This window comes from Leuciscus leuciscus, assembly GCF_965113295.1.
Source record: "Leuciscus leuciscus genome assembly, chromosome: 7".
Lineage (NCBI taxonomy): Eukaryota > Metazoa > Chordata > Actinopteri > Cypriniformes > Leuciscidae > Leuciscus > Leuciscus leuciscus.
This window is the reverse complement of record NC_138731.1, coordinates 21,394,644-21,417,291: the sequence shown is the minus strand read 5'-3', so window position 1 is coordinate 21,417,291 and position 22,648 is coordinate 21,394,644. Positions and strand designations below refer to the sequence as shown.

At 36.6% G+C, this 22,648-nt stretch overlaps 2 protein-coding genes across 4 annotated transcripts in view; one reads left to right on the top strand and one right to left on the bottom strand.

Annotated features, from left to right (window-relative positions):
* Positions 1-2,717, top strand: part of LOC309503712 (uncharacterized protein) — a 16,049-nt gene extending 13,332 nt beyond the window's left edge. Inside the window, exon 3 of one of the 2 annotated variants that reach the window (XM_082176484.1) lies at positions 860-2,717. In XM_082176484.1, the coding sequence (XP_082032610.1) occupies positions 860-1,392 (533 nt within the window). In that variant the 3' untranslated portion in view covers positions 1,393-2,717. The remainder of the gene's footprint in view (positions 1-859) is intronic. The other variant, XM_082176485.1, reaches the window with a different exon arrangement.
* On the bottom strand, positions 2,478-22,648 carry fer1l6 (fer-1 like family member 6). 2 transcript variants are annotated; one of them, XM_082176462.1, is made up of 42 exons: positions 22,526-22,648; positions 21,923-22,002; positions 21,605-21,722; positions 21,458-21,512; positions 21,190-21,321; positions 21,036-21,098; positions 20,882-20,960; positions 19,444-19,600; positions 19,155-19,341; positions 17,991-18,183; positions 17,484-17,806; positions 17,253-17,361; positions 16,025-16,181; positions 15,803-15,923; positions 15,310-15,410; positions 14,521-14,611; positions 14,148-14,267; positions 13,670-13,822; positions 13,397-13,574; positions 13,144-13,268; positions 12,246-12,380; positions 11,939-12,085; positions 11,653-11,760; positions 10,682-10,843; positions 10,374-10,545; positions 9,631-9,764; positions 9,336-9,458; positions 9,192-9,237; positions 9,043-9,087; positions 7,973-8,049; positions 7,735-7,863; positions 7,504-7,644; positions 6,693-6,820; positions 6,425-6,595; positions 6,188-6,342; positions 5,965-6,107; positions 5,778-5,866; positions 5,587-5,685; positions 4,625-4,866; positions 4,285-4,442; positions 3,905-4,005; positions 2,478-3,160 (listed from the first exon to the last, which is right to left on the bottom strand). In XM_082176462.1, exons 1-42 carry the CDS (start codon positions 22,558-22,560, stop codon positions 2,980-2,982), a joined length of 5,463 nt encoding a protein of 1,820 aa, XP_082032588.1. In that variant the 5' UTR covers positions 22,561-22,648; the 3' UTR covers positions 2,478-2,979. The 2 variants fall into 2 exon arrangements, with proteins under 2 accessions (XP_082032588.1, XP_082032587.1); XM_082176461.1 differs by lacking the exons at positions 9,043-9,087; positions 21,036-21,098; positions 21,190-21,321; ... (2 more) ...; positions 21,923-22,002; positions 22,526-22,648 and having other exon boundaries at positions 20,882-20,978.

Here is a 22,648-nt window from a genome sequence, read left to right as displayed (position 1 = left end):
GTTAAATTGTTTTCATACAATTTTGTTCTTGGCAGCAAAATGTCTTGCAGGTCAAGGGGGGTTAATTATTTTGATTGCAACTGTAAATGTCCTAATTGAACTAAGGCCTAGTCCTGGCTTATTCTAAGCTTTGTCTGTGAAACCGGGCCTAAGAAGTTTTTTTTCCCATGGTGTGAAAATTACAAATATTCCAAGTAACCTTTCAAGTAATATCATATAAATACATTAAAAAAAAACTATAAAACTAGGTCAGGTTATATTGTAAAACCAAATGCATTCTAAAAACGTAGATATCTTGGCTTTTGTGAATCTGAAACTTGCTCAGCAAACATTGATAAGAAGATACTTGAGGTTACAGTTATCAGGAAACTGACAGGATGTGATGTTGCAATAAGCAGCCAAAGCAGTTTTCAGGAGAGGAAAAAGCTGACGTGTAACCGCACATGTAGAAGCTGCGTATGCACGGAATCACAACTGATCTGCCGGTTCGTGAGTTTCATATGAATTGTGATTCATTTAAGTGATTATTTTGTGCCGCCCTTTGACTCTGAACATGTGGCATTGTCTTAAAGTGAACACTGCCTGCTTAATAATGTGTTATAATAAGCTTCCAAAGGCTTCTGTATTATTTCACTGTGCATCTCTTTAGGTATTTTACCGTTTAGTTCTTACTTGATCATATAGTAGTTTTGAGATGGGCTTCAGTTGGCCCAGGTCAATATTGAGTACTTATGAGCGTTAATGTAAATTATATTAACATCATATAAAATAATAACATGCTGCTATTGTTTGAAATAGTGGCCCAAATATTTGTATTAATAGCCTATATTTAATCTCTCACCTCTCTGCCCATATTTAGATGACGACTCTCAGCTGTGTGTGGCAGGGGTCCAAAAGCAGGTGCGTCCGAGACGTAAGGACCTGAACCTGTATGAAGAGTACAAACGCAGCAGAACTCTGTGTCTAAGAGGCCGGAACACAAACCGAGGGCTTGGTACAAACCGACGGCGTGAGCTGGATCAGACTCTACCACAGGCTCTACTTGCAGACCTGGTAAGGGAACGAAGAGAAAAGACTCGCCTTCGAGTGGCCCGCTGGCGTGCCAAGCGCAAACTACAAGCCTGTTTGATGGCCTCGCAGGCTGCGCAGTTTAACGGCACTCCAGTGCAGAGTTCACCTGCCCAGCGGGGCGGCCTGATCTCCTCCCGCAGGCGAGGCGGGTTGACAGTGCAGCGAGGTGGGCTTGGATTGAGAAGGGGACTGTCCGAGGCTGGGACATATAACCTGTTGCTGCAGTTCGGGCCCAGTCCTACCCAATCAGCACCAACACACGGCATCAATGAGGGTATGATGCCCTCAGCGCTATCACAGAACAGACCAACTTACCAATGATGAAGTGTTTACTTGCTGGCAGAAACTCGCGCTAAGTAATGGTGGAACTTGAAAAAAAGTTGTCAAATGGTTAATATTGTTCCTAAAACTATAACTTGCAAACCGAAACCCCATACTGATCTGTGCAAACCTCAAATTAATTAAACCAAACAATTCTACCTAATTAGATTACTAACAACCGTGACTGTATAATAAAATACAATCTACAATAAACTGTGCTGAATAAAATGTAAATGGGAAAAGTACAAAACATATTGTTCAAGGATATTGTGATCATAAATGAAGAAATTTCACTCTGCAATCATGTTAACTTGAATGTCCTAGTTATGTTGGCCCACGTAGATTGTTGAAATGTTTTTGACCGCGGTGTTCAGAGTGTTTTTTTAAATAATGTGGTCTATTCGTTAAAATATACCCGTGTTCATCATTGAGGCCTACATTTTTCCAGCAAATGGCATTGTTGGCTATAACTATGACAGTTGTTGATCAGATAATTTTGTATGACAGTGTTTTCTTCACGAGCACACAGTGAAAATTTGCTGTATAAGCAGAATAGTGTGTTTGATTTTGAGCAGACAAACGTGGTTTAACAGACACTTGTGTAAAAAGTGGTGAGTGCTGTTTATAGTGTCGGGAAATGAGTCTCTGTTTTGGTGGCTGATGTAATGGTATGTTTTGGAATGAAAAGGTTTTACTGATAAAATGCTCACACATATAGTTATCTAGGTAATGGGGAAAACTGTAAACCAAGAACTGGATCAGTTTTGGTATCGATTCATTTACAGCGATCTTAAGTTTTTTTTTTTTTTTTTTACCACAGTGTCTTACTAAAAAACGTGCAATAAGGCATTGTGACAGTTGCTTCCATAATTCAGCAGCTCAGGACCAAAAGGCACAATACTACATTAACATTTCACACTTAGTCTTGTCTTTGAACGAGAACTTTATAAAGCTTCGTTTATTTTATTTTATTATTATTATTGGAAAAGATTACATTTTATTCATAGTATTCTGAGAAGTGACTTTGAAATTCAGTCAGCTGAGAGAAAACACACTGATATCAATATAAGGCAATACACAATGTCTTTCACAAAGACTACAAAGACATTTTATTGTAACCCTCACAACTTTACATGGACTCATTGGGGTTATCCTCGCTTGTTTTATGTAATTGTATTTACACAAATGTTCATTTTTGAGTTATTAGTCATTTTTAATGTCACTACATAATCATTTCTCAAGTTTTGAAGCTCTACAGTAGAATAGTTCAACCATTTACACTAGGATGTGATTAAAGATTAATAAACAACAGATTTTCTACAGTTTTCATGTGCTATGTTCAGTGTTATGCTGTTTAAAGATTATTAAATGTTTAATGTTGTGTATGTTACATTTGTTGGTGCATAATTAAATAAAATATAAGATCTTAAAATAATATAAGATTGTTCCTAAAATCAACCAAGTTATGCTCCTGAGTAATCATCTACCTGCAGAGCAAATGTTTAAATGTGTGCTTCAAGAGTTCAATGCATTAAATCAACAAGAGGTTACATTTGTGCTGCTCCACTGTGTCCAATGTTTAATTAATTACCCATTGACTATCTTACTACTGATCGCCCCTGGTAGGGTGTAGAAGATGAGAACCAGGAACAAGGTCACGATCAACAGCACCAGTCCAGCAATGATGTATTTCTTGTAGTTCCCCCAGATCAGGTGAAAGAAGCACTTGAAAGGATTCATAAACCAGGAGAAGGATGTGTCTGGGCGACTAGAGAAAAGAGAGATATTAAATAATTACAAATAATTTACATATACACAGTACATACAGTAGGAACCACCCACACAACCCAAAAACAAACAATTAAATGTTTTATATTTGTATTATTATATAGGCCTATATATTGGCTATTGCCTATATACTAACTGATTGGTAACCCTAGTAATAATGGGATTGAACCCTAGGTGTTAGAGGGATAGTTCACCCAAAAATGTAATTTCTGTCAATAATTACATGCCCTCATGTCGTTCCAAATCCGTAAGACTTTCGTTCATCTTCGGAACACAAATGAAGTTCTTTTTGATGAAATCTGAGATATTTCATAAAGAGATCATAAAACTAATCCATATGAATTGAGCGGTTTAGTCAAAATTTTCTGAAGAGACTCGATCAAAGCGATCTGAATAAAAGCCTAAATTCAATCTGTTCATCATATAAAGCATATGATGAACAGATTGAATTTAGGCTTTTATTCAGATTTAAACATTGATCAGCGAACATAAAGAGAAGCTCAACCGAACCAGCTTGACGCTCCAGAACAAACCTCTAGCAGAAGTGTTGCGTAGCTGTCTATGAAGGGACAGAAAACTCTCAGATTTCATCAAAAAGATCTTCATTTGTGTTCCGAAGATGAACGAAAGACTTACAGGTTTGCAACGACATGAGGGTGAGTCATTAATGACAGAAATTTCATTTTTGGGTGAACTATCCCTTTAAGTGTATTAGTCACATTACTTTGGTTTCTCTAAAGGCTCTGGCTCTTTGCGTGCACGGCCCACTGGATTTTTCTCTGCCTCTTCAGCTGTCACCAGGTGGAACTCCGCTTCTACCTTCCCCTATGGAGATAAAACAGTTTAAATACTATAACAGTTTTACTAGGTTACATCATATTTGTGTAAATGTACAGTACTATACATACTATTGTTTTGTACAGAACAAATGTTAATGGACAATTAAACATGCCTCAGTTTATCTAATGTAATTGCATTAAAAATACATTAGTCAAAGTTTCGATTGTCCGTATGTTTGCAAACAAGGAGCTATTTTTTAATTATAAAGTTTGGAGCTGTAAAGTTTAATTCACATTTTTCACTGAAATAATTCAATTCACACACTGTGACTTCGCCAGCTTTAATGAAGGGCCACCAGCCTTTGGAGCGTTTCTGCTGAAAGATAGAGATGTTCTCTGTGGTTTCTGTCAGCATTTCCATCTTACAAGCTTTAGCTGATTTGGCTCCACGTGGAAACCCATGCAGGTCCAACTCCACTGAGCCTGAGAAAAAAACAAAAATGACCGTCATCAAGTATTATTAATATCAAATATTCTGAGCCAAGGTTTCTGCTATTGTAAGCTAGCAGTGCTCCTACAGCACATCAGGAATGACTACAGAGCACTTCTAGGGAGGATGCGATGCAATGCATATAAACCGATGTTAAGCAAGAGAGATTTCTTACCAAGGAAGTCATCAGAAGAAAGCCTCTCAAAGTCCCACACCTGCATTACAAGGACTGCAGGGATCTTCTGTTCAGTTTTGTCCAGAGAGTAGATGCTTTCTCGCTTTTGTACCACCACCACTTTCTCAGCTGGCAGATAGTTAAAGGGGAACACAAAGCGCCAGTTGAAGTTGCCTTCTCCGGTCAGAGAATTGTAATGGACATCAGTTTCCTGGCCGTCATCTTCAAGACCCTTTAACCACCTGAAGAAAAACATGAAATTCCCCAGAATTTTGATGTTGAAGGAAAAATATTATTTCATCATAATGTTATGTATTAGGAATATTCGAAAGCATTAATAAAAAAAAAAAAAAATAAAAAAAAAAAAAAAAAAAAAAATATATATATATACATTTTAAAACATACAGTTAACCTGCAACAGTTCAGATTCTACACTAGAGTTAAAAAGAATTGTGGTTGATTGTGGAAGTCTTTTATGCTCACCATGGCTGTATTCATTTGATAAGAGATACAGTAAAACAGTAATATAGTGAAATATTATTACAATTTAAAATAAATTTCACATTGTGATGTGATTACTCTGGTCTTCAGTGTCAAATGATCCTTCAATCATTCTAAAATGCTGATTTGCTGCACAAGAAACAGTTCTTCTTATAAATATTGAAAAGAGTTGTGATGCTTAATATTTTGATGGCAATCCTGATATTTTTTAGGATTCTTTGATGAATAGAAAGTTCAAAAGAACGTTTATTTAAAACCTTTTGTAAATGTTGTAAATGGATTATAAATGTATTCACTGTCACTTTAGATCAATTTAATGAGTCATTGCTGAATAAAAGTATTAATTTCTTTAAAAGAAATCTTACTGACCCCAAACTTTTGAACAGTAGTGTATATTGAGAGACTTTTTCAATAAATAAAAAACCAAACATTTTCTGTTTATTGTGATCTACTAATGTTACCCTTTGACGTATATGTCACTTGACTGCTGTCCTGTTATGAAGTTGGTGTCCTCTAGTATTACATCTTCAGTGTTCCAGATAATGATTCTCAGTTCATACCTTTATGAAAAAACAAAAACAAATGATTGGACAAACCACTACTAACTTTACTGCACAACCCAGTGAGTTGGTTTTGTGGATCTTCAGCTTACCCTTTGGGTTTGCGAGGGGAAATGTCCACAGGAGGGCCAGGATGAGGCATATCCATTGGAAAAATGTCCACCCACATCTGCAGATGGCCCTGAGGAATATGAAATGGACAACTATTACAATCACTCTCACCTTATGCATTCCATATAGTGCATTAAGGTTACATAAACCTCTAACAACACACATTACCTGGTCTATTCCTGGTTTGTCTTTGAGGTAGAGTGCGCGAGTTTCAATATGCTCTGGGACAAGTTTACAGGCCCCACTGGTCATCTCAGACCACCTGTGCAGCACCTTTAGAGCCAAGTGCTCGTACGACTCCACCATCTGATCTGTGAAGCAGCGAATCCATTGCTAATTTGGCTATTAATCAACAATCAACATCATGATGTAAACCAAAAGAGTGACATACCTTCATCAGCAAATACCGTTTTCCCTGTGAAGACTTTGTTTCCTATGGTAATGTGTCCTGGAGAAAACTGAGGGTTGTCCAGTCTGTTTTCTTTGCAAAGCTTAATCAACAGTTCTGTTGGCTTGATGCAGTCCCTCCATGCATTATAACCCTCACTAGGTGACATGAGATCATCAAAAGAGTGGGCATCAAACTAACTTGATGAGAAGAACTGGATGTTACAATATAAATACTCACATGGCATATTCAGAAGGCAGACCGCAGGTCGCTCGATGCCTGCTGTAAAAACGGTTCTCCAGATCGATCTGTGTTTCTCCAATTAAATCATCCCCACCGACAGTGTCATAGTCATAGATGAGAATATTTAGCAGGGATTCCTTGGGGAAAGTGGCTTGAAATTCAAAGGATCTGAGCAGGAGAGATAGATTGAGAGATAATGAACCTCAATGAAATGAGCAGTTAAAAGAATTTCAAAGTGAATTTCTTAATCATTGTGCTTGTTCACCTTCCAAACACGGGGTTGAGCTGCTTTGGGATGTAATTGACTCTGTCTTTGATCTCAGTTTTCCCAAGTTTCAGCACTATGTAAGGGTCTGCTTTGCCATCTGGATCCGCAGGGTGCAGGTTGAAGGCCTTAACATGCAGAAGAATGACAATTGACTGTATAATCTGGTGGTCACCCCTGTTGAACACCAGCAAATCTGCTCACCAACATTTGTTGATGCTCATAAATCACACACAAATCAACAATTTGGGGTTGGTAAGATTTTTGTGCTTGCAAAGGCTGCATTTATTTGATTAAAAATACAGTGATAAGATACTGAAATTCTGATGCATTCCTGTGATGGTAAAGTGGAATTTTCAGCAGTCAATACTCCAGTCTTTAGTGTCACACGATTATTCAGAAAAATCATTCTAATATGCTGATTTGCTGCTCTAGAAGCATTTCTTATTATTATCAATGAATGAAAATTCAAATAAATAAGCATTTGAAATTTAAATATTTTGTAACATTATAAATGTCTTTAGTGTCACTTTTGGTCAATTTAATGCATCCTTCCAAAAAAAAAAAAAAGAAAAAAGAGGAATTACTTTCTCTGTTCTTGTTCTGGTCAACTAGCCAAACCAGTAACAGACCAGAAATAACTAAAATCCAGTGTGAACCAGCATGGAAATCGTTTTTTCAGTGACACTAGATCCATTGAAAGGCATAAACAAAACAGTAACAAATGAACAAAAGTAACAATTACCAAAAATCCACCAACATGTATGTCAGTTTGCATCAATATTCCTGTATAATAAAAAAAGGCACTTACTGCAACTATGTACACGCGGATCAGGACCTCTACTGCAGTGTTTGGAGGAATACCCTGGTTTATTTTAAACTGCCCAGAATCCAAATATCCATCCTCCTCCTCGTCATCTACTTCGGGGAGTTTGCACAGACAAAACCTGCCCTAATGGCGCAAACAATAATGGGAATTCTGTGACCTGGATCTTAAAAAGCCTTCATGTATGTTATAGTCCTACATGCGAAACCAGTTTACCTTGAACTTCCCGACAAATCTCTCATAAGCAGAGCCGTCCTCCTCATTGGCCTTTCCTCGATAGAGTTCAAAGGTTTTTACCCAGTCGTCAAAAGGCCCAAACTCCGCCTCTAGCTCTTTGTCATACACCTGGAGTGATTAATAAAGTGAGACTGCACGTCTGTTTGATGAATAAATACAAATGTAACGTATAGACAGTATTTGCAGCGAAACCAAGCATTGTATTGACACATTTTACCTGTAATGATGCAATCCTGGGCTGTTCTATCACACTCTTGTAATTCACCTCCTTTTTCTTTTCCTTAAGACCTGATGCTAAAGATACCATAGAAAATAACATATCAAAATTACTTGCACATAGTCTGTTAAGGGAAACCGTTTTTAAGAGATTAAAAGTAGATTAAAGCAGCAAATAAATATGCTATTAACACTTCCACCAAAGAGCAATTTAAGTGTCTAGCACAACCAAAACAAACCAGCCGACTAACAACTTCCCAATGTACTGTCAAAACCATGAAACATAGATTTTTTTAAATATTATAACCCTCACCAGGCACAACACATTTAACACATTTACACTGCAAAATTATTAAGCTGTTATACACTACCGTTCAAATGACTGGGTTCAGCAAGATTTTTTTTATTTTTTAAAAGAAGATAAATTAATACTTTTATTTAGCAAGGAAGCATTGAATTGATCAAAAGTGACAGTAAAGACATTTATAATGTTACAAAAAATATTCCTCAAATAAATGCTGTTCTTTTGAACTTTCTATTCATCAAAGAATCCTTAATTAAATGCATCATGGTTTCCACAAAATATTAAGCAGCGCAACTGTTTTTAACATTGATAATAATACAAAATCGGCATATTAAAATGATTTCTGAAGGAATCATAGGAATAAATTACATTTTAAAATAAATTAAAATAGAAAACTCTTATTTTAAATGGTAATATTTAACAATATTTACTGTGTTTGTTGACTTGTGAGGAGAAGAGACTTCTTTAATATACTTATAAAAAATTATAATTCGCAACGACCCGGCCCCAAACTTTTGAACGGTAGTGTATGTGCACAAAACCGCTAAATAGAGGTGCAGATCTGGGCACACTGGGATTGCAAAATGTTGTGTGATCTCTTGTAAGCAGCATTTACTGAAGTTTTAAATGACTATGTGCACTATTTAATTCCATTCACATTTGTATGCTTATGCACAGTTTGCATAGGGAACAAAACACTCTGCAATCCTGTTGACCGCAGCAAAGGAGGAGGGCCAAGCAATGGACAGCCTCCCAATCATTCTTACCCAGATTGATCAATCCTTCGGAAATAATGTTCTCCAGAGGAGTTACTGAAATACATCATAATGTGGGCATGTTTGACTAAAGCTGGAACATGATGTGTCAACATGATCCAGAAGACAAGACTGATGGAATAAACTCAGATTTTACTTACTATTTTCAAAGAGCAGTGGAAATGGATTGTTTTCTTTTTGCTTTGCCTAAGAAAGAAGTTGCGGTACAAAACAACTAGTTAGCAAAAAACTGAAGCAAGACAAATTAAACCATCTGCTGCTTACAAACATGTTTAGAAGCTTACCATTTGGATCTTCTGCATTGATGCATAGTATTTCGACCACCAATCAATGACGTTATCAGCAGACTCATCAGCCGTGGTGCGTTTCTTCCTTTTAGTAGATCTTCGTTTGCTCTTCTTCGACACCTGGAATTGACAAAAAGTGTTATAGTGCATTAGTGGTGTGTGCATGTGCTTAGATTAAACTGGAGGGAAAAGCTGGACATTTGAGTTACATATTTGACAATATAGATGGTAATATTCACAATCTGAGTATACTAATATTCAAAATGTTTAGTTTATCCAACTAAAAACAAACCTCCTTGTCCTTGAATTCCTGGAAGTCTGGCTCAGTTTTGGAGGGAGGGCGGATTATCTCCTCCTGCTCTATTTCTATTGCGATCTCCACGTTTGGCGGTGGCACAACACTTTGCTGCAGAGACAGCTGAGCCACTACAGGTGAAAAACAAACCATACATTTAATTAGATTTAGGCAATCACTATTATTAAATGCTCAGATTCACTGAGGAATTTTATCTTCAAGGTTTAGGGATTTAATAAAACTACAGACAGATGTGTTTGAGCAGAGTTGGAACTAAATTCTGCGGGACTGAGCATCCCTGGCCGAGACCAATATATTATATTATCGCCCGGTTTCACAGACAAGGCTTAAGCCTAGTCCCAGACTAAAATGCATGTTTTAGCTGTTTTAACTGAAAGAAACTTGCACTGACATATCTTAAAATATGTCTGTGCCATTGTTTTGTCTCAAGATGCACGCCAATATTGTTTTTTTCTAAGGCATGTTTATAAAAGCTACTTAAATGTCCTAATTGAACTAAGGCCTAACCCTGGGTTAATCTAAGCCCTGTCTGTGAAAACAGGCCTGTATGTTATTGTTGGCTCTGAATCATAATATTTTCCCAAGACATTTGGTACTAGTTGTATTGGTTAGACAGTTAGATTTTTTTGTTGAAGAAATTTGATGTTCAGAAATGAATGTAGAGTTGTGGTGTTTATTTTTCATTTATTAGGGCTGTTATTGTGACTGTAGCGCATTACCTGCTATGTTTCTGGGCTCCTGTTGGGGCTGTTGGATCGGTAAAGGGATGTGTTTGAAAAATGCCAGGTTGTTGATCATATGACTACCCACAAGTGTGCTCCGTCCAAAGGCCCTCCAGTCTACCACTGTGATGGTAAGAGGAGGGAGGAGGTGTTCGTCTTCAGGCAGCTCCTACAGACGGACAACAGCAGCCAGACATGCTGAGATCAGCAGAAGATCAAGCGATGGATCACATGAGCAAAGCGATGGGGACGACACCATACGAGTCAACATTAAACAGAATCTGTTGTTGTAGCAGTTGACTAACCACATCAAAGGCATCCACGAGTATGGTGAAGTTCGGGTTTTTCTTGTAACTCTGTATCACTGAGGAGTTGACGCCTGCCCCTGCACACTTGATAAAAACTTGGGGCCGATCGACAGATAAGAGCTGAACCTTTTTCAGTTCTCTGAGGCCCCAGAACAAAACCTGCAGTGCAGACAAAACACACACTAATATTGTACACTGAAAAAGCTACATTGATTTACTTGAAACGGTAGATCTATGTTACACTTGACAAAATACACACTACAAATTAAAATTAAAAAAACTAGTGGTGACATCTAATAAAAGTGAGACCTGGTACATAGACAACAGGACTATTTCCAACTATTACAATGCAGTTTTGCCTATGGGTGAAAACATTGTTCAGATGAGAGGCTTTTAAAAGATGCCTATAAAGCTGAAACAAATTCACAACACTTTTGGGAAATGTTAGTTGAGTCGAGATATAGTGGTTTGACACCAGCAGAAAAAGCTCTGACTAAAAAAAAAGGTTTCAGAAGTAGATGTCACACGTTGACGCATGAAAGATGTTTAGACTTATACAGTGCAGTGTGTTGGGTGGAGCACCTGAATTATTTAAATCTTTCTGTAATTAAACTGTAATTTTCCGTTACAGTTTAAATAAATAAATATATAAAATCAATAGTTTATTAATGATTTTTAAGAAAAATTATGATGGGCTTAAAATTCAAATGACTAACAACCACCAATCTCTTAAAAAAAAAAAAAACATAAATAAAGCATTTATGATCAATGTATGAAATAAAATGGATCCAAAAATAAAAATACAAGTAATACGTTTAAAGTAATTCACTGCTTGAAATCTATGCATCTATTTTTTACAGCTGTCAGCTAAACTAAAGAACAATGCAATGTGCTTTCATAAGAATGGTCATGAAGTGTTTTGCTTTTTTTGTACTTTACATATAGACTATAAGATATAGATTGTGCACCTCAATTCTGTACTTGCAGAGAACAGGCCGGATGTATGCAGGTACAGGAATAACCCCTCCATCTGGCTCATCTAAATCAGGGAGAGTGTGTTCTCCTGACTTTGAGATCTACAGCATCATGGGTAAGACAAATAGGAGACACCATATAAGTTTCTGCATTAGTAGAACACACATAACTCATTATTCATATTAAATAGCAGTAGTAGTAATAATAGTAATAAATAACTGATTCAACCACATTTGTAAATGCATATTACTGTCATGTATTGGGGTTTTAAGACTGGACCTGAATGAGTTCAAAGGCTCCCAGTATGTCTCCTCCTGACAGGCCGCCACAGAACAATGGACTGTACTGCAGCTGAGGAGGGACGTATCGCTCCTCTGACAGTTTGACTACAGGAACAGCCACTGTCGACCCCAGGTACTCTATACCCTGGAGAGAGCAAACCATTGTGCCTCAGGTCACAGCATTTAATACGGATTGAGAAATAATGCAAAAAAAAAGCTGCATATCAAGCTTAATTCATTTACAGAACCATTAGAGAAGTGCTATATTTGTGGTCTGCATACTTAGGTGAATGTGCTTTCCTTACCACTGCATCATCATCATACACTTCAATCACAACTAGCGGTGGCTCCTGGACTATTTCGTGAAGACCTCCATACAGAGACACGTTATTTATCAGGATCAGCTGATTCCACATGGGAGTCAATGTTTGCTTGATGATCTGAAAAATTACAATTTAAACAATTATGAATAACCTTTTCACATTATAAGGTTATTTGCTTTGTGGCAATTTTATCTTTTGTGACGAATTATCCAGAATCAAAAAGAGTATTTGAAGAGTTCAGATGCAAAAGCCTCTAAATGCCATCTGAAATTTTCTTATAGAATGATCATTTTTATCAAGCTTGTGTATTTAAATTCAATAATTTCACTTAAATGGCAATGACGATTACCTATTAATTGTCATTTAAGTGAAATTACTGAACTTAAATACACAAGCTTGATAAAAATGATCATTCTATGAGAAAATTTCAGATGGCATATAGAGGCTTTTGCATCTGAACTCTGCATTTGTAAAATAGGTGCTCTCAACGTTTCTATACATTTTCTAAAATGTACTTTGACAACCAATTCACTAACTTTACTGATCTCTATTTTCTCTACCTCAAAACCTTGTTTTTCACTTTTTTTTATAGAACCAAAGTAATATTCTACTATATCTATATCTCTATATATCTATATCTATCTATATATCTATATCTATCTATTTATATCTATATGGTTTTCTATTTTACTATACTTTAAAATATAATTATTTTTGTGATATAAAGCTGAATTTTCATCAGCCATTACTGCAGTCTTCAGTGTCACATGGTCTTACAGAAATCATTCTAATATGCTGAATTGATACTATATTAGTGGTTCAGTCAACAGCTTCATCTATCACTTTTTTGCCTAGAATGTCATCACAAACTCATGCTTACACCAGTGCTTTGGCTATTGGACAGAAAAGACACCCAGGCGAAGGGGTCTGAGAGGCCAGTGTTGTCTGCTGCGATGAGACCACGAGCCTGGTACATATGAGCCCTCAGCTGGAACATGTGCTTCTCTGTATACCAACAACAACCAGGGCCAAACAGCAAGACAACATGTCAATCAGTGTCTTACAGAGAAAAAGAAACAGGGACAAAGAAAAAGATCTCTTTCTAGCAACATTAGAGTGCTGAGCAATCTTGCCTGTGTACAGTAAATGCTCAGGAGGAGGGCCAGTCCTCTCTTCAGAAGAGATGCCTTCCAGCTCAAAGCCTGATGGGAGATCCTTCAACATGTGGGATGAATCTCTGCACGGTCCCAGCCATAAGTACACATCAAGTTTAGCCTGGACGGTCCACCCCGGTCCACGCTTCCCCGGAGGCTGAACAACACATTTTTATGAATATGTAATGAATGTTTCCTTTTAAAAGTCAGAAGTTAAAGCCATAGCTTATCATATGATATCAGAGTTCAGACCTTGAGGAACAGGGTCTTGATCTTCCCACAGTCTCTGCCTCTCTGATCTCGGCTTTCAGAGAAGAGCAGGTGACGGGCAGGGATTCTGGCATACGCCAGACGCTTGTTATTACTGACCAGACACACAAACACGTCTGGTAAAGTGTGTTGAGGCTGAGACAGGCGTGAGATGAAGAGGAATATTAGTAATAATATAGACTTACATTAGGTAACAATTTTAAGGTGACAAAGTTACATGTTTCTACATGTACTTACTATAGTAATTACAGTAAATTATGGATAATTACAAGTAATTAACTTAAAACCACACCCTAACTGTAACTCTGCAGTAAGTAGTACATGAAGTTAATGAATATTACTCAGTGCTTATTTAAGAAAGTAGAATGTAACTATGTCACCTTAAAATTGAGTGTAACCGTACATTATACACATGAGTGTTCAAGGATTTGTAAATAACATAATGAAACAAAATAACAACCTCTTCCACCAGAAACCTCAGTTTCTTTTTAATTTTCTGGACTTCAAGCAGCATCTCTTTTACAGTCAAAGATCTCCTCTTGGGCTCAAGGAGTCCTCCTGCTATTTCAGTCATACTCTCCTGAAGAGCAGCAAATATAACCAAAGATTTGTCAAATATACATACACTACCAGTCAAACATTTCAATACACTTGATAGAATTTATGTTCTAATGATTTAAAAAATATATTTTTAATTTAAAGGCATCTACCTAAATGCTTGATATTGGTTTTGTAGACAAATATAAATTGCAATGAATTCCATTACATTTTTTATAACATTTTGGTGTTGAAATAAATGAGTTATGAGGACTAAATGCCATAAAGAGACCCACCAGCTCCTGTTTGCACAGAGTGAGCCTCTTTTTGTCCAGTAAGGTCAAGTTGCTTCCCTTCACCTTCTTTTCAGCAAATGCAATAAACTCCCTGCAATAAACATACCATTACATCCATAAACATACTTGGGATACAGCTATAGAATTTCATTAATGAAGAGTTTATAAAGGGTTAGTTCACCCCAAAATGTATCTACTTAACCTCTGGTTTTTCAATCTGAATGACTTTCTTTCTTCTGTGGACCACAAAAGAAGAATGTTTCCAACTGTTTTTGTCCATACAATGAATGTCAATGTGGTTTAATGTTGTTTTAGACCCCATTGACTTTCTTTTTCATTGTATTGACCAAATAAATAAATAAGAAAAAGAAAAAAATAACTGGACCACAGACGAAAGTAAGTTATACAGGTTTGGAAAGACATGAGGGTGAGTAAATTATAAATGACAGAATTTACATTTTTGGGTGAACTATTATTTTAAAGGTCTCAAAAACAATTTTCTTTTTATAATCTTGTAAAATAATCCCTTTTGTTGTACTATGAAAACAGTGCAATTTTCTGAATGCAGAACTTCCTAAATTGATACAACAGTGACACCTATTGGGTGTTCAGAAACTTAGTTCACAAAGTCACGTTGTAAGGTACAAAAAAAAAAAAAACTTTAATAGGCCTATTTTAAGGGGACCTCAGGGGAAAATATTAATAATAATAGCCTACTAAATTTAAACCCTTTGACCCCTACTAATTGTAAAGAGTGGAATATGGGTTCTGCTTTATCTTCAGACCTACCTGGCATCTCTTCTAAATTCCCGAAGAACATGGTGCATGAGAGTCCACGCCTCTGGAGACAACATTTTATCCAATTCTGCCACCTTAGCGATTCCTTCCTCCTAGGGGAATGGATAGTTAACCCAAAAAATTACATTTTGTCATCACTTATTCATCCTCAAGTTGTTCTAAACCTGTAATAGTTTCTTTCTTCTGTTGAACGCGAAAGGAAATATCTTAAAGAATGTTGGCAATCAAACAGTTGACGATAGCCAATGACTTCCATAGTAGGGGGAAAAATACTATGGAAGATAATAGCTAACTGTCTGGTTACCAACATTCTTTAAAATATCTTCTTTCGTGTCCAACAGAAGAAAGAAACTCAAAGGTTTGGAGAACATGAGGGTGAGTAAATGATGTTAATTTTTCATTTATCGCTGAACTATCCCTTTAATTGAAGATAACCACATGAACTACAAACTTATAACACGGCAATGTAATAAGGCTCACATACAAACATCAGGGCAATAGTGTCCAGCATGTTGGCGTGATGGAGTCGGTAAGCTCGATCCTCCCAGCTGCTATAAACATGCACACAGGGCTTTTGCGCTGTGATGGGCAAGTGCATGTAGTGCCTGCACAAAACAAGATTATGGGTCCAGTTTGGTTCAGGAATAAAGTATTTCCCATTATTTAATTAAGGTATAAATGTGTTAGTGTTGTTTGATCTGAGCACCTCTGAGCATCTCCGAAAACAGGTCTCTCTGGTGTTGTAGTGGATTTGCACGTCATTGTTGCTGCGGTGTCCAGGAGAGGAGTGGTAACCGACACATCTTCAAGCCTTTTCTTTGAAGGAGGAGGTGCAGCGCCGTCAATGAAGTTCCCAAAGTTACCTGAATAAACAAGTACACATTTAAAGGGGTCATATTATACCATCATATTGTTGTTAGTTCTTCAGGTGTTATGTAATAATGACATCTATCATGCATTCTTAAAATATTAAATGTTTTGGTTGCACTTTATTTTACAGTATATGTACTTATCTAAGAAAATACTGGTAATATAAGGTAACTACACAGGTTAAGGTTAGGTTTAAGTGTACCTAGTTATTCATACCCCCACTCCTAAAATCAATCAATAACCATATCATAATTCTGACAATCTATTCAAAGGACAGTTAGTACATTCAGTGTTGGGTGTAATGTATTTCTAAGTAATTAATTGCTGTAATTTAGTTACTTTTCCCTTGAAAATTAAAGTAAAGGATTACTCTTAACTTTTCTGCAATTTAATGAGTTACTTCTAAAGTAATAGCATGAAATATTGTATAGACTATTCTATATAAAGCAATTTTACATTTTTGTATTTAACACCACAATTTAACGTCTAACGTTAAAATGTGTTTTTAAATGTAACCTCCCTTTAAAAAGTTTGTTCAGTTCAATAAATTGTTTTTGCAATTTAATATATATATTTTTAAATAATTAAAAAAACAGTTTCATGTTTATCATTGTATTGTTCAGCTGGTCAAGGTTGATATGTGATTTAGAAAGTTATAAGTAATAAGTAATGCAATACTTTTTAGAGAGAGTAATTACCGGTAGTACAGTAATCTAATAATTACACAGTTGAGGTTGTAATTACTAGCTAGTAATTAATTAAGTAATTTACCAAACACTGAGTACATTCGTTTTTTTTATTTTTAAGTAATTTATCTATCCCACATATTGTGTGCAACTATGTTACCACATGATTTACAAATGACACTCAAAAAGAGATGTATCCAACAAGCTCAACTGTTTAACCCTGTTACCAAAGTTATTTAATGAAAAACTGAATGAATGAAAAAACTCTACCATGACCAGAAAAAAATTAAACAGTTAAAGAGTTTCAGACCCTATTTTGAACCGATTTGTGGAAGGTGCCATTTATGTTGTTGAATGTATAAATGCTGTTATGTTTACCAATGGTGAACTCAAGGGTGATGGGTCTATCACCGATTCTTCTGTCAATCATGGAAGCCTCAAACACACAGCCAAAGAGCAGGAAGGTTTCCATGTCTTCATCATTTATCTAAATACAAGTTAAACAATGGCTTGGGTAGCTTCAACATAATGGAAATGTATGTACAAAGGATGGAAAAAAACTGGCAGATTAAAGAATGGAGTAAAAAGGAGAGTGACTGCTGCAAACACCTTCTGTATGGGCTCCACTGGCATCACTTCAGGTCCTATATTTTTGGACTTTTCCTCATCACCTCCAGGTCCTGTCCCAGTTTTGGGATCTTTCGCCACTGCCTTCCCTCCCTTGGTATCTTTCGGACTGATCTTTGAAAACAGGGATTTAGATTCAGCACCTCCAGACAGGATCTCCACACCGAGTTCTATGTAAACCCTGCCTCTGTAGGACACCCCCTCTCCAACACCCTCGTTCAGCTCCTGGCTGTCGTCCACCAGAGTGGAATTACGAAGTGAGCCGTAAAGGTTGATCCATGCCGGTCCGAATGTTGGCAGGAAACCTTGAGAAGAGCAATGAATGATGAAAGAATATGGTATTGGTACATTTGGATTTGATATTTTGTATACTGTTTTTCTAATACAATAATATTCAGATATTTTTAAATATGACCACAGTGTCCAAATATTTCAATTCAAAATAATTCGAAACTACTGCTTTTTTAACAATGTAATGAAATGGCGAACCATTGTCTCCATCATTGTCGTTTGAGATGGTGTGCAGATCAATGTAATGCGTCCCAATAGCCACATCGTTCATGCTTCCCTCATCCAGAACCCGAAATTTCAGTCTTTGACACAGTGGAGGAAACATCTCCTTAAACACCACTTGCTCGTTCCATACTGGTTCTGCTGTGCTCTTCTGAGTAGATGTCCTGCCCTTTCAATCATGAAAGAAAAAAAAGTGTCAGAAAGACATGTATATGTCTGTATATGTAACTTTGCATATTTCTATCATATAGCATTGCTGTCGAAGAGTAATTAGCTGATGAAGTGGATTTACTTATTGTAGAGTTAAAGAAAGGTATCATGAGAATTTGAAGCGGATGTCATAAAAATGTCGGTAGACTGGGAATATTTTAAAACGAGCAGTTCATTCATTAATCCATAAGATTTGACCTTCATGTTGTGGAAATACAAACCGGAAGACAGAACACAACAAGCGCCACGCTGTAAATTCGCGAGCGGCGATAGGTCTATAACCACACATACTCAAGGGACGTAATAATGAAAAAATATCAACCAACCACAAAAAAACAAAACAAAAAAAAACGCCAAAAGCACAGGTCATTCACACAGGGTCGCATGTATTGCGAAACGCTGCGCATCAAAGGCGAAACAACGCAATAACGTTCGCGTGACTTTTTAATTGTTTTAACTTGACAGCGTCTGATGCCGATAAATGAATCAGACTTTATCTTGACAAGCCCTGCTCAAAATACGTAACGATTCCTCATGGTCTTCGATCTATGGAAAAAAATAGGCCTGTAATTTAAAAAGGGCAGTGTTATTATTGTTAGCTAAAACTATTTTAAATGGTTTTCGATTATAATGAAATAAAGCTGAAATAAAATAAAAATCTTATAAATATTAATTAAAATTTTTATAAAATTTTTTTTTAAAGTTAGAAATTGTGTCTTGGCAACTAACTAAAATAAACATGTTTAAATTGAAGGACTAAAAAAGAAAAAAAGAAGAAGAAAAAAAAGCTACATAGAAATATTTAAAAATGAATAAAACTATTAAAAATGACAACACCACATACAATGACTAAAATCATAAAAACTTCAAATCAAAATGAAAACATGTAAGTGTGTCTGTATTGTAGTTAGCACTGGATTGTGAGCTTACAACTTGACCGAAGAATGACACCTCTACGTAAGGATCTATGAGGGCTGTCGTGTCTCCAACAAAGGCTTTGGTCACGTTGGCCATAATACTGGAGTTTATTCTGGGAAGACCTTCTGCTCGGTACACAATCACGTAAAACCGAGCCCATGGCCGTTCAGGGCTTAAGCCTTCAGGAATCAGGAGGTGCCTGGGAGAGGACAAACAATTTCAACATCATGAGATACATTCAACATCCAGTCTTTATTATGCCATAAAAATCGTACTTACAAGATCTTACAAGAGATCTTACTTGTCTATCTGTTCCTCTGCATCACTAAACTTCTGGGACGGCAGTGCAACATCTCCTTTTCCTGACACGCTGATATCACACTTCAAGTGCCCTTTTACCCCTGTGTGGATATCAGCCGGGTCTGTGAGCATAGCCCACTTATTGATGAACTGATGGCCTGGCACAGCAAGAGCAAGATTTATTGTTTTACAAGCAGAATAACCAATATCCCAAATCTGACACTGTAAAAAGTTGCTGCCTTAAATTTTTAAGTACAATGAACTTAGATGTTTAAGTCATTTCAACTTAAATAACATTAAATTTATAACTTGTATAACTTATAAAAAAGTTGAAAATGGCTTAACTTATCTTGATAAGTTAAAGCAATGTAAAAACGCGTTGTCATATCTTATTGATCATATACAGACCCTTTCCAAAAAATTCGAATATCATGGAAAAATTTTTTTATTTCCATAATTCCATTCAAAACGTTAAACTTCCATAGATTATAGATTCAGGGCGCACAACTTAAACGATTTCAAGTATTTAGTTGTTTATTTGTACATAATTTGGGCTTCCAGCTCATAAAACCCACAAAAACAGGATTTCCAAAAATTTGAATATTACATGAAATCATACAGTAATTACACAGTAATACCATGGTCATTGAACCAGGTTTTGGTTCTTTTGGCAGTGTGGGCAGGTGCAAATCCTGCTGGAAAATGAAGTCAGCATCTCCATAAAGCTTGTCTGCTGAGGGAAGCATGAAGTGCTCTGAACATGTCCTGGTAGAGACGGCTGCGTTGAGTGGACAGCACAGTGGACCAACACCAGCCGATGACATGGCTCCCAAAACCAACACAGACTGTGGAAACTTCACACTGGACTTCAAGCATCTTGGATTGTGTGCCTCTCAATTCTTTCTCCAGACTCTGGGACCTTGGTTTCCAAATGAGATGCAAAATTTGCTCTCATCAGAAAAGAAGACTTTGGTCCACTGTGCTTTATTAAATCCAGAGTCAACGCAGCCGTCTACCAGGACATTTTCAGAGCACTTCATGCTTCCTTCATTTTCCAGCAGGATTTGCACCTGCCCACACTGCCAAAATAACCAAAACCTGGTTCAATGACCATGGTATCACTGTGTAATTACTGTGTGATTTCATGTAATATTCAAATTTTTTGAAATCCTGTTTTCGTGGGTTTTATGAGCTGGAAGCCCAAATTATGTACAAATAAACAGCTAAATACTTGAAATCGTTTAAGTTGTGGGCCCTGAATCTATAATCTATGGAAGTTTTACGCTTTGAATGGAATTATGGAAATAAATAAACTTTTCCATGATATTCAAATTTTTTGGAAAGGGTCTGTAAAAATTTTTTACAGTGCAGATTCACAAACTTCTCTATTACAAACTTCACTATCTCTAGTTAAAGAAAAGTGCAAACCAAGCATTTACCAGGTTGGGAGTAAACCGTCCCGACATCAATCTTGAAAATTCCCACACAGTAGCTCTTCATGATCTTTGAGTGCATAACCTTTGGGAGAAGTACACTAATGTGAGCTCTGCTAGGTCATGTCAAGAAAACCATTTTCTTCACATGCGTACTTACTGATAGTTTGATGACTTTGTCAAAAAAGATGTCTTGATTGCAAAAGAAGTCAAACACAAAATACTGTTGGGCATGAGATGAACATTGTTGTTAAAATTCTTGCCATTAATACCATTAATTCAGAGTGTCCAGCAGTTGAAGACAGTGTGATCACCTCATTGTAAAAGGGAGCATTGGTTCCTTCTTTCACAGACGTTTGCTTTTTCTCATCTCCAATTTCAATCACGACACTAGGATCTATATTATCCCCGACCAGCTGCCTAGCCTCTGTTATATTGATGGAGATCTTAGGAAGAACACAACAGAATTTTGCCAATCTGCCAATCTTTCAATACTAAGAGTAACAGTTTTAGCATCTCAAAACAAATCAAGAATGGTTGTGTTCAAAAGGCAACTTTTACTCAAGTTATACTGAACTCTACCTGGAAATGTTGTGGTTTGCTTTCAGCTTCCAAGATCCTGGCCACAGGTTTACACCTTTTACGTACAAAAAACAAGTGAAATGATGAAGATGTGGTACAGAAACTACAAGAAAGAACACATTACGCTGAGATAAAAACAAGGATTGCCTCTTAGTATTAGCAATCTGTCTGAAGGAAGCGTGTGTCGAGGTGGACGCTTCAGCGAGTTCAGGCTGTGGTACGTCTATCACGTCTGGATCGCCAGGAATGGTTGCAGACTCTGCCTCTAAAATATAAAGATTAAACCAGCTCAGTCCAGAATTGGTTTACGAGCATTTTAAACCTTCTGTAGCGCTCATGATCAGCTGTCATATATGTCTGAATTAATGGATTTAAATTCTGTGTCAACAAAACCATGCAGTTAATCCTCGTGAAATGTTCTACATCTTTACTCGTGTAACGTCGTGTTTGCTTTCATGGTCTTACCTAGAGCATTTTTGTTTGCAATTACAACACCCTTGTGTCCTTTCCTGTGTTTCTTCCTCCCTTTTCCTCCAAATATTTTGCTGCAAAAACACATGGGAATATCAGATCGTTGTAAATAATTCCTCCCAGTCTAATACTGTAGGCCTATATCCCTTTTTTAAAAAATATATTTTGCCTCTCTTTCACACATTTTCCTTAATAATGAGCCCTAATAGTTAAGAATTGGGACTAGGAATAGAAAGTAGAAACTATTGTATTCAGTAGAGCTGTATTATATTTATTTCATAATGAATGAACTTGTTATTGAACTTAACGGAATCATCACTGAACCAAATGGAGCTGAATAATTACACAATTATCTTGCTGTACAGTTGATTTACAGCAGAATTTGGATTTGTCTCATATTTTATGAAGTTCGCATCATTAATTCTATTACTGTCCTGTTTATTATTGTGAAGCTGCTTTGAAAATTTCTATGAAATAAAAATAAAGGTGACTTGACATTAAACTACTATTTAATTTGTAATGCAATCTATGCTATTCAGAGAACTAATAAACAAGTGAAACACCTTTTTGAAGAAAAGTGCTCCCAGGAGAGCTTACCCATGAGGCGCAGCGCTGTCTTTATCTCGGTCCATTCTTTCAGGAGGAATTCATTCAAGGGAAAATATCCAGTTCAGAAACTGTGACTGTAACCCACTCCATCCAGCGAGACAGTGAGTGCAC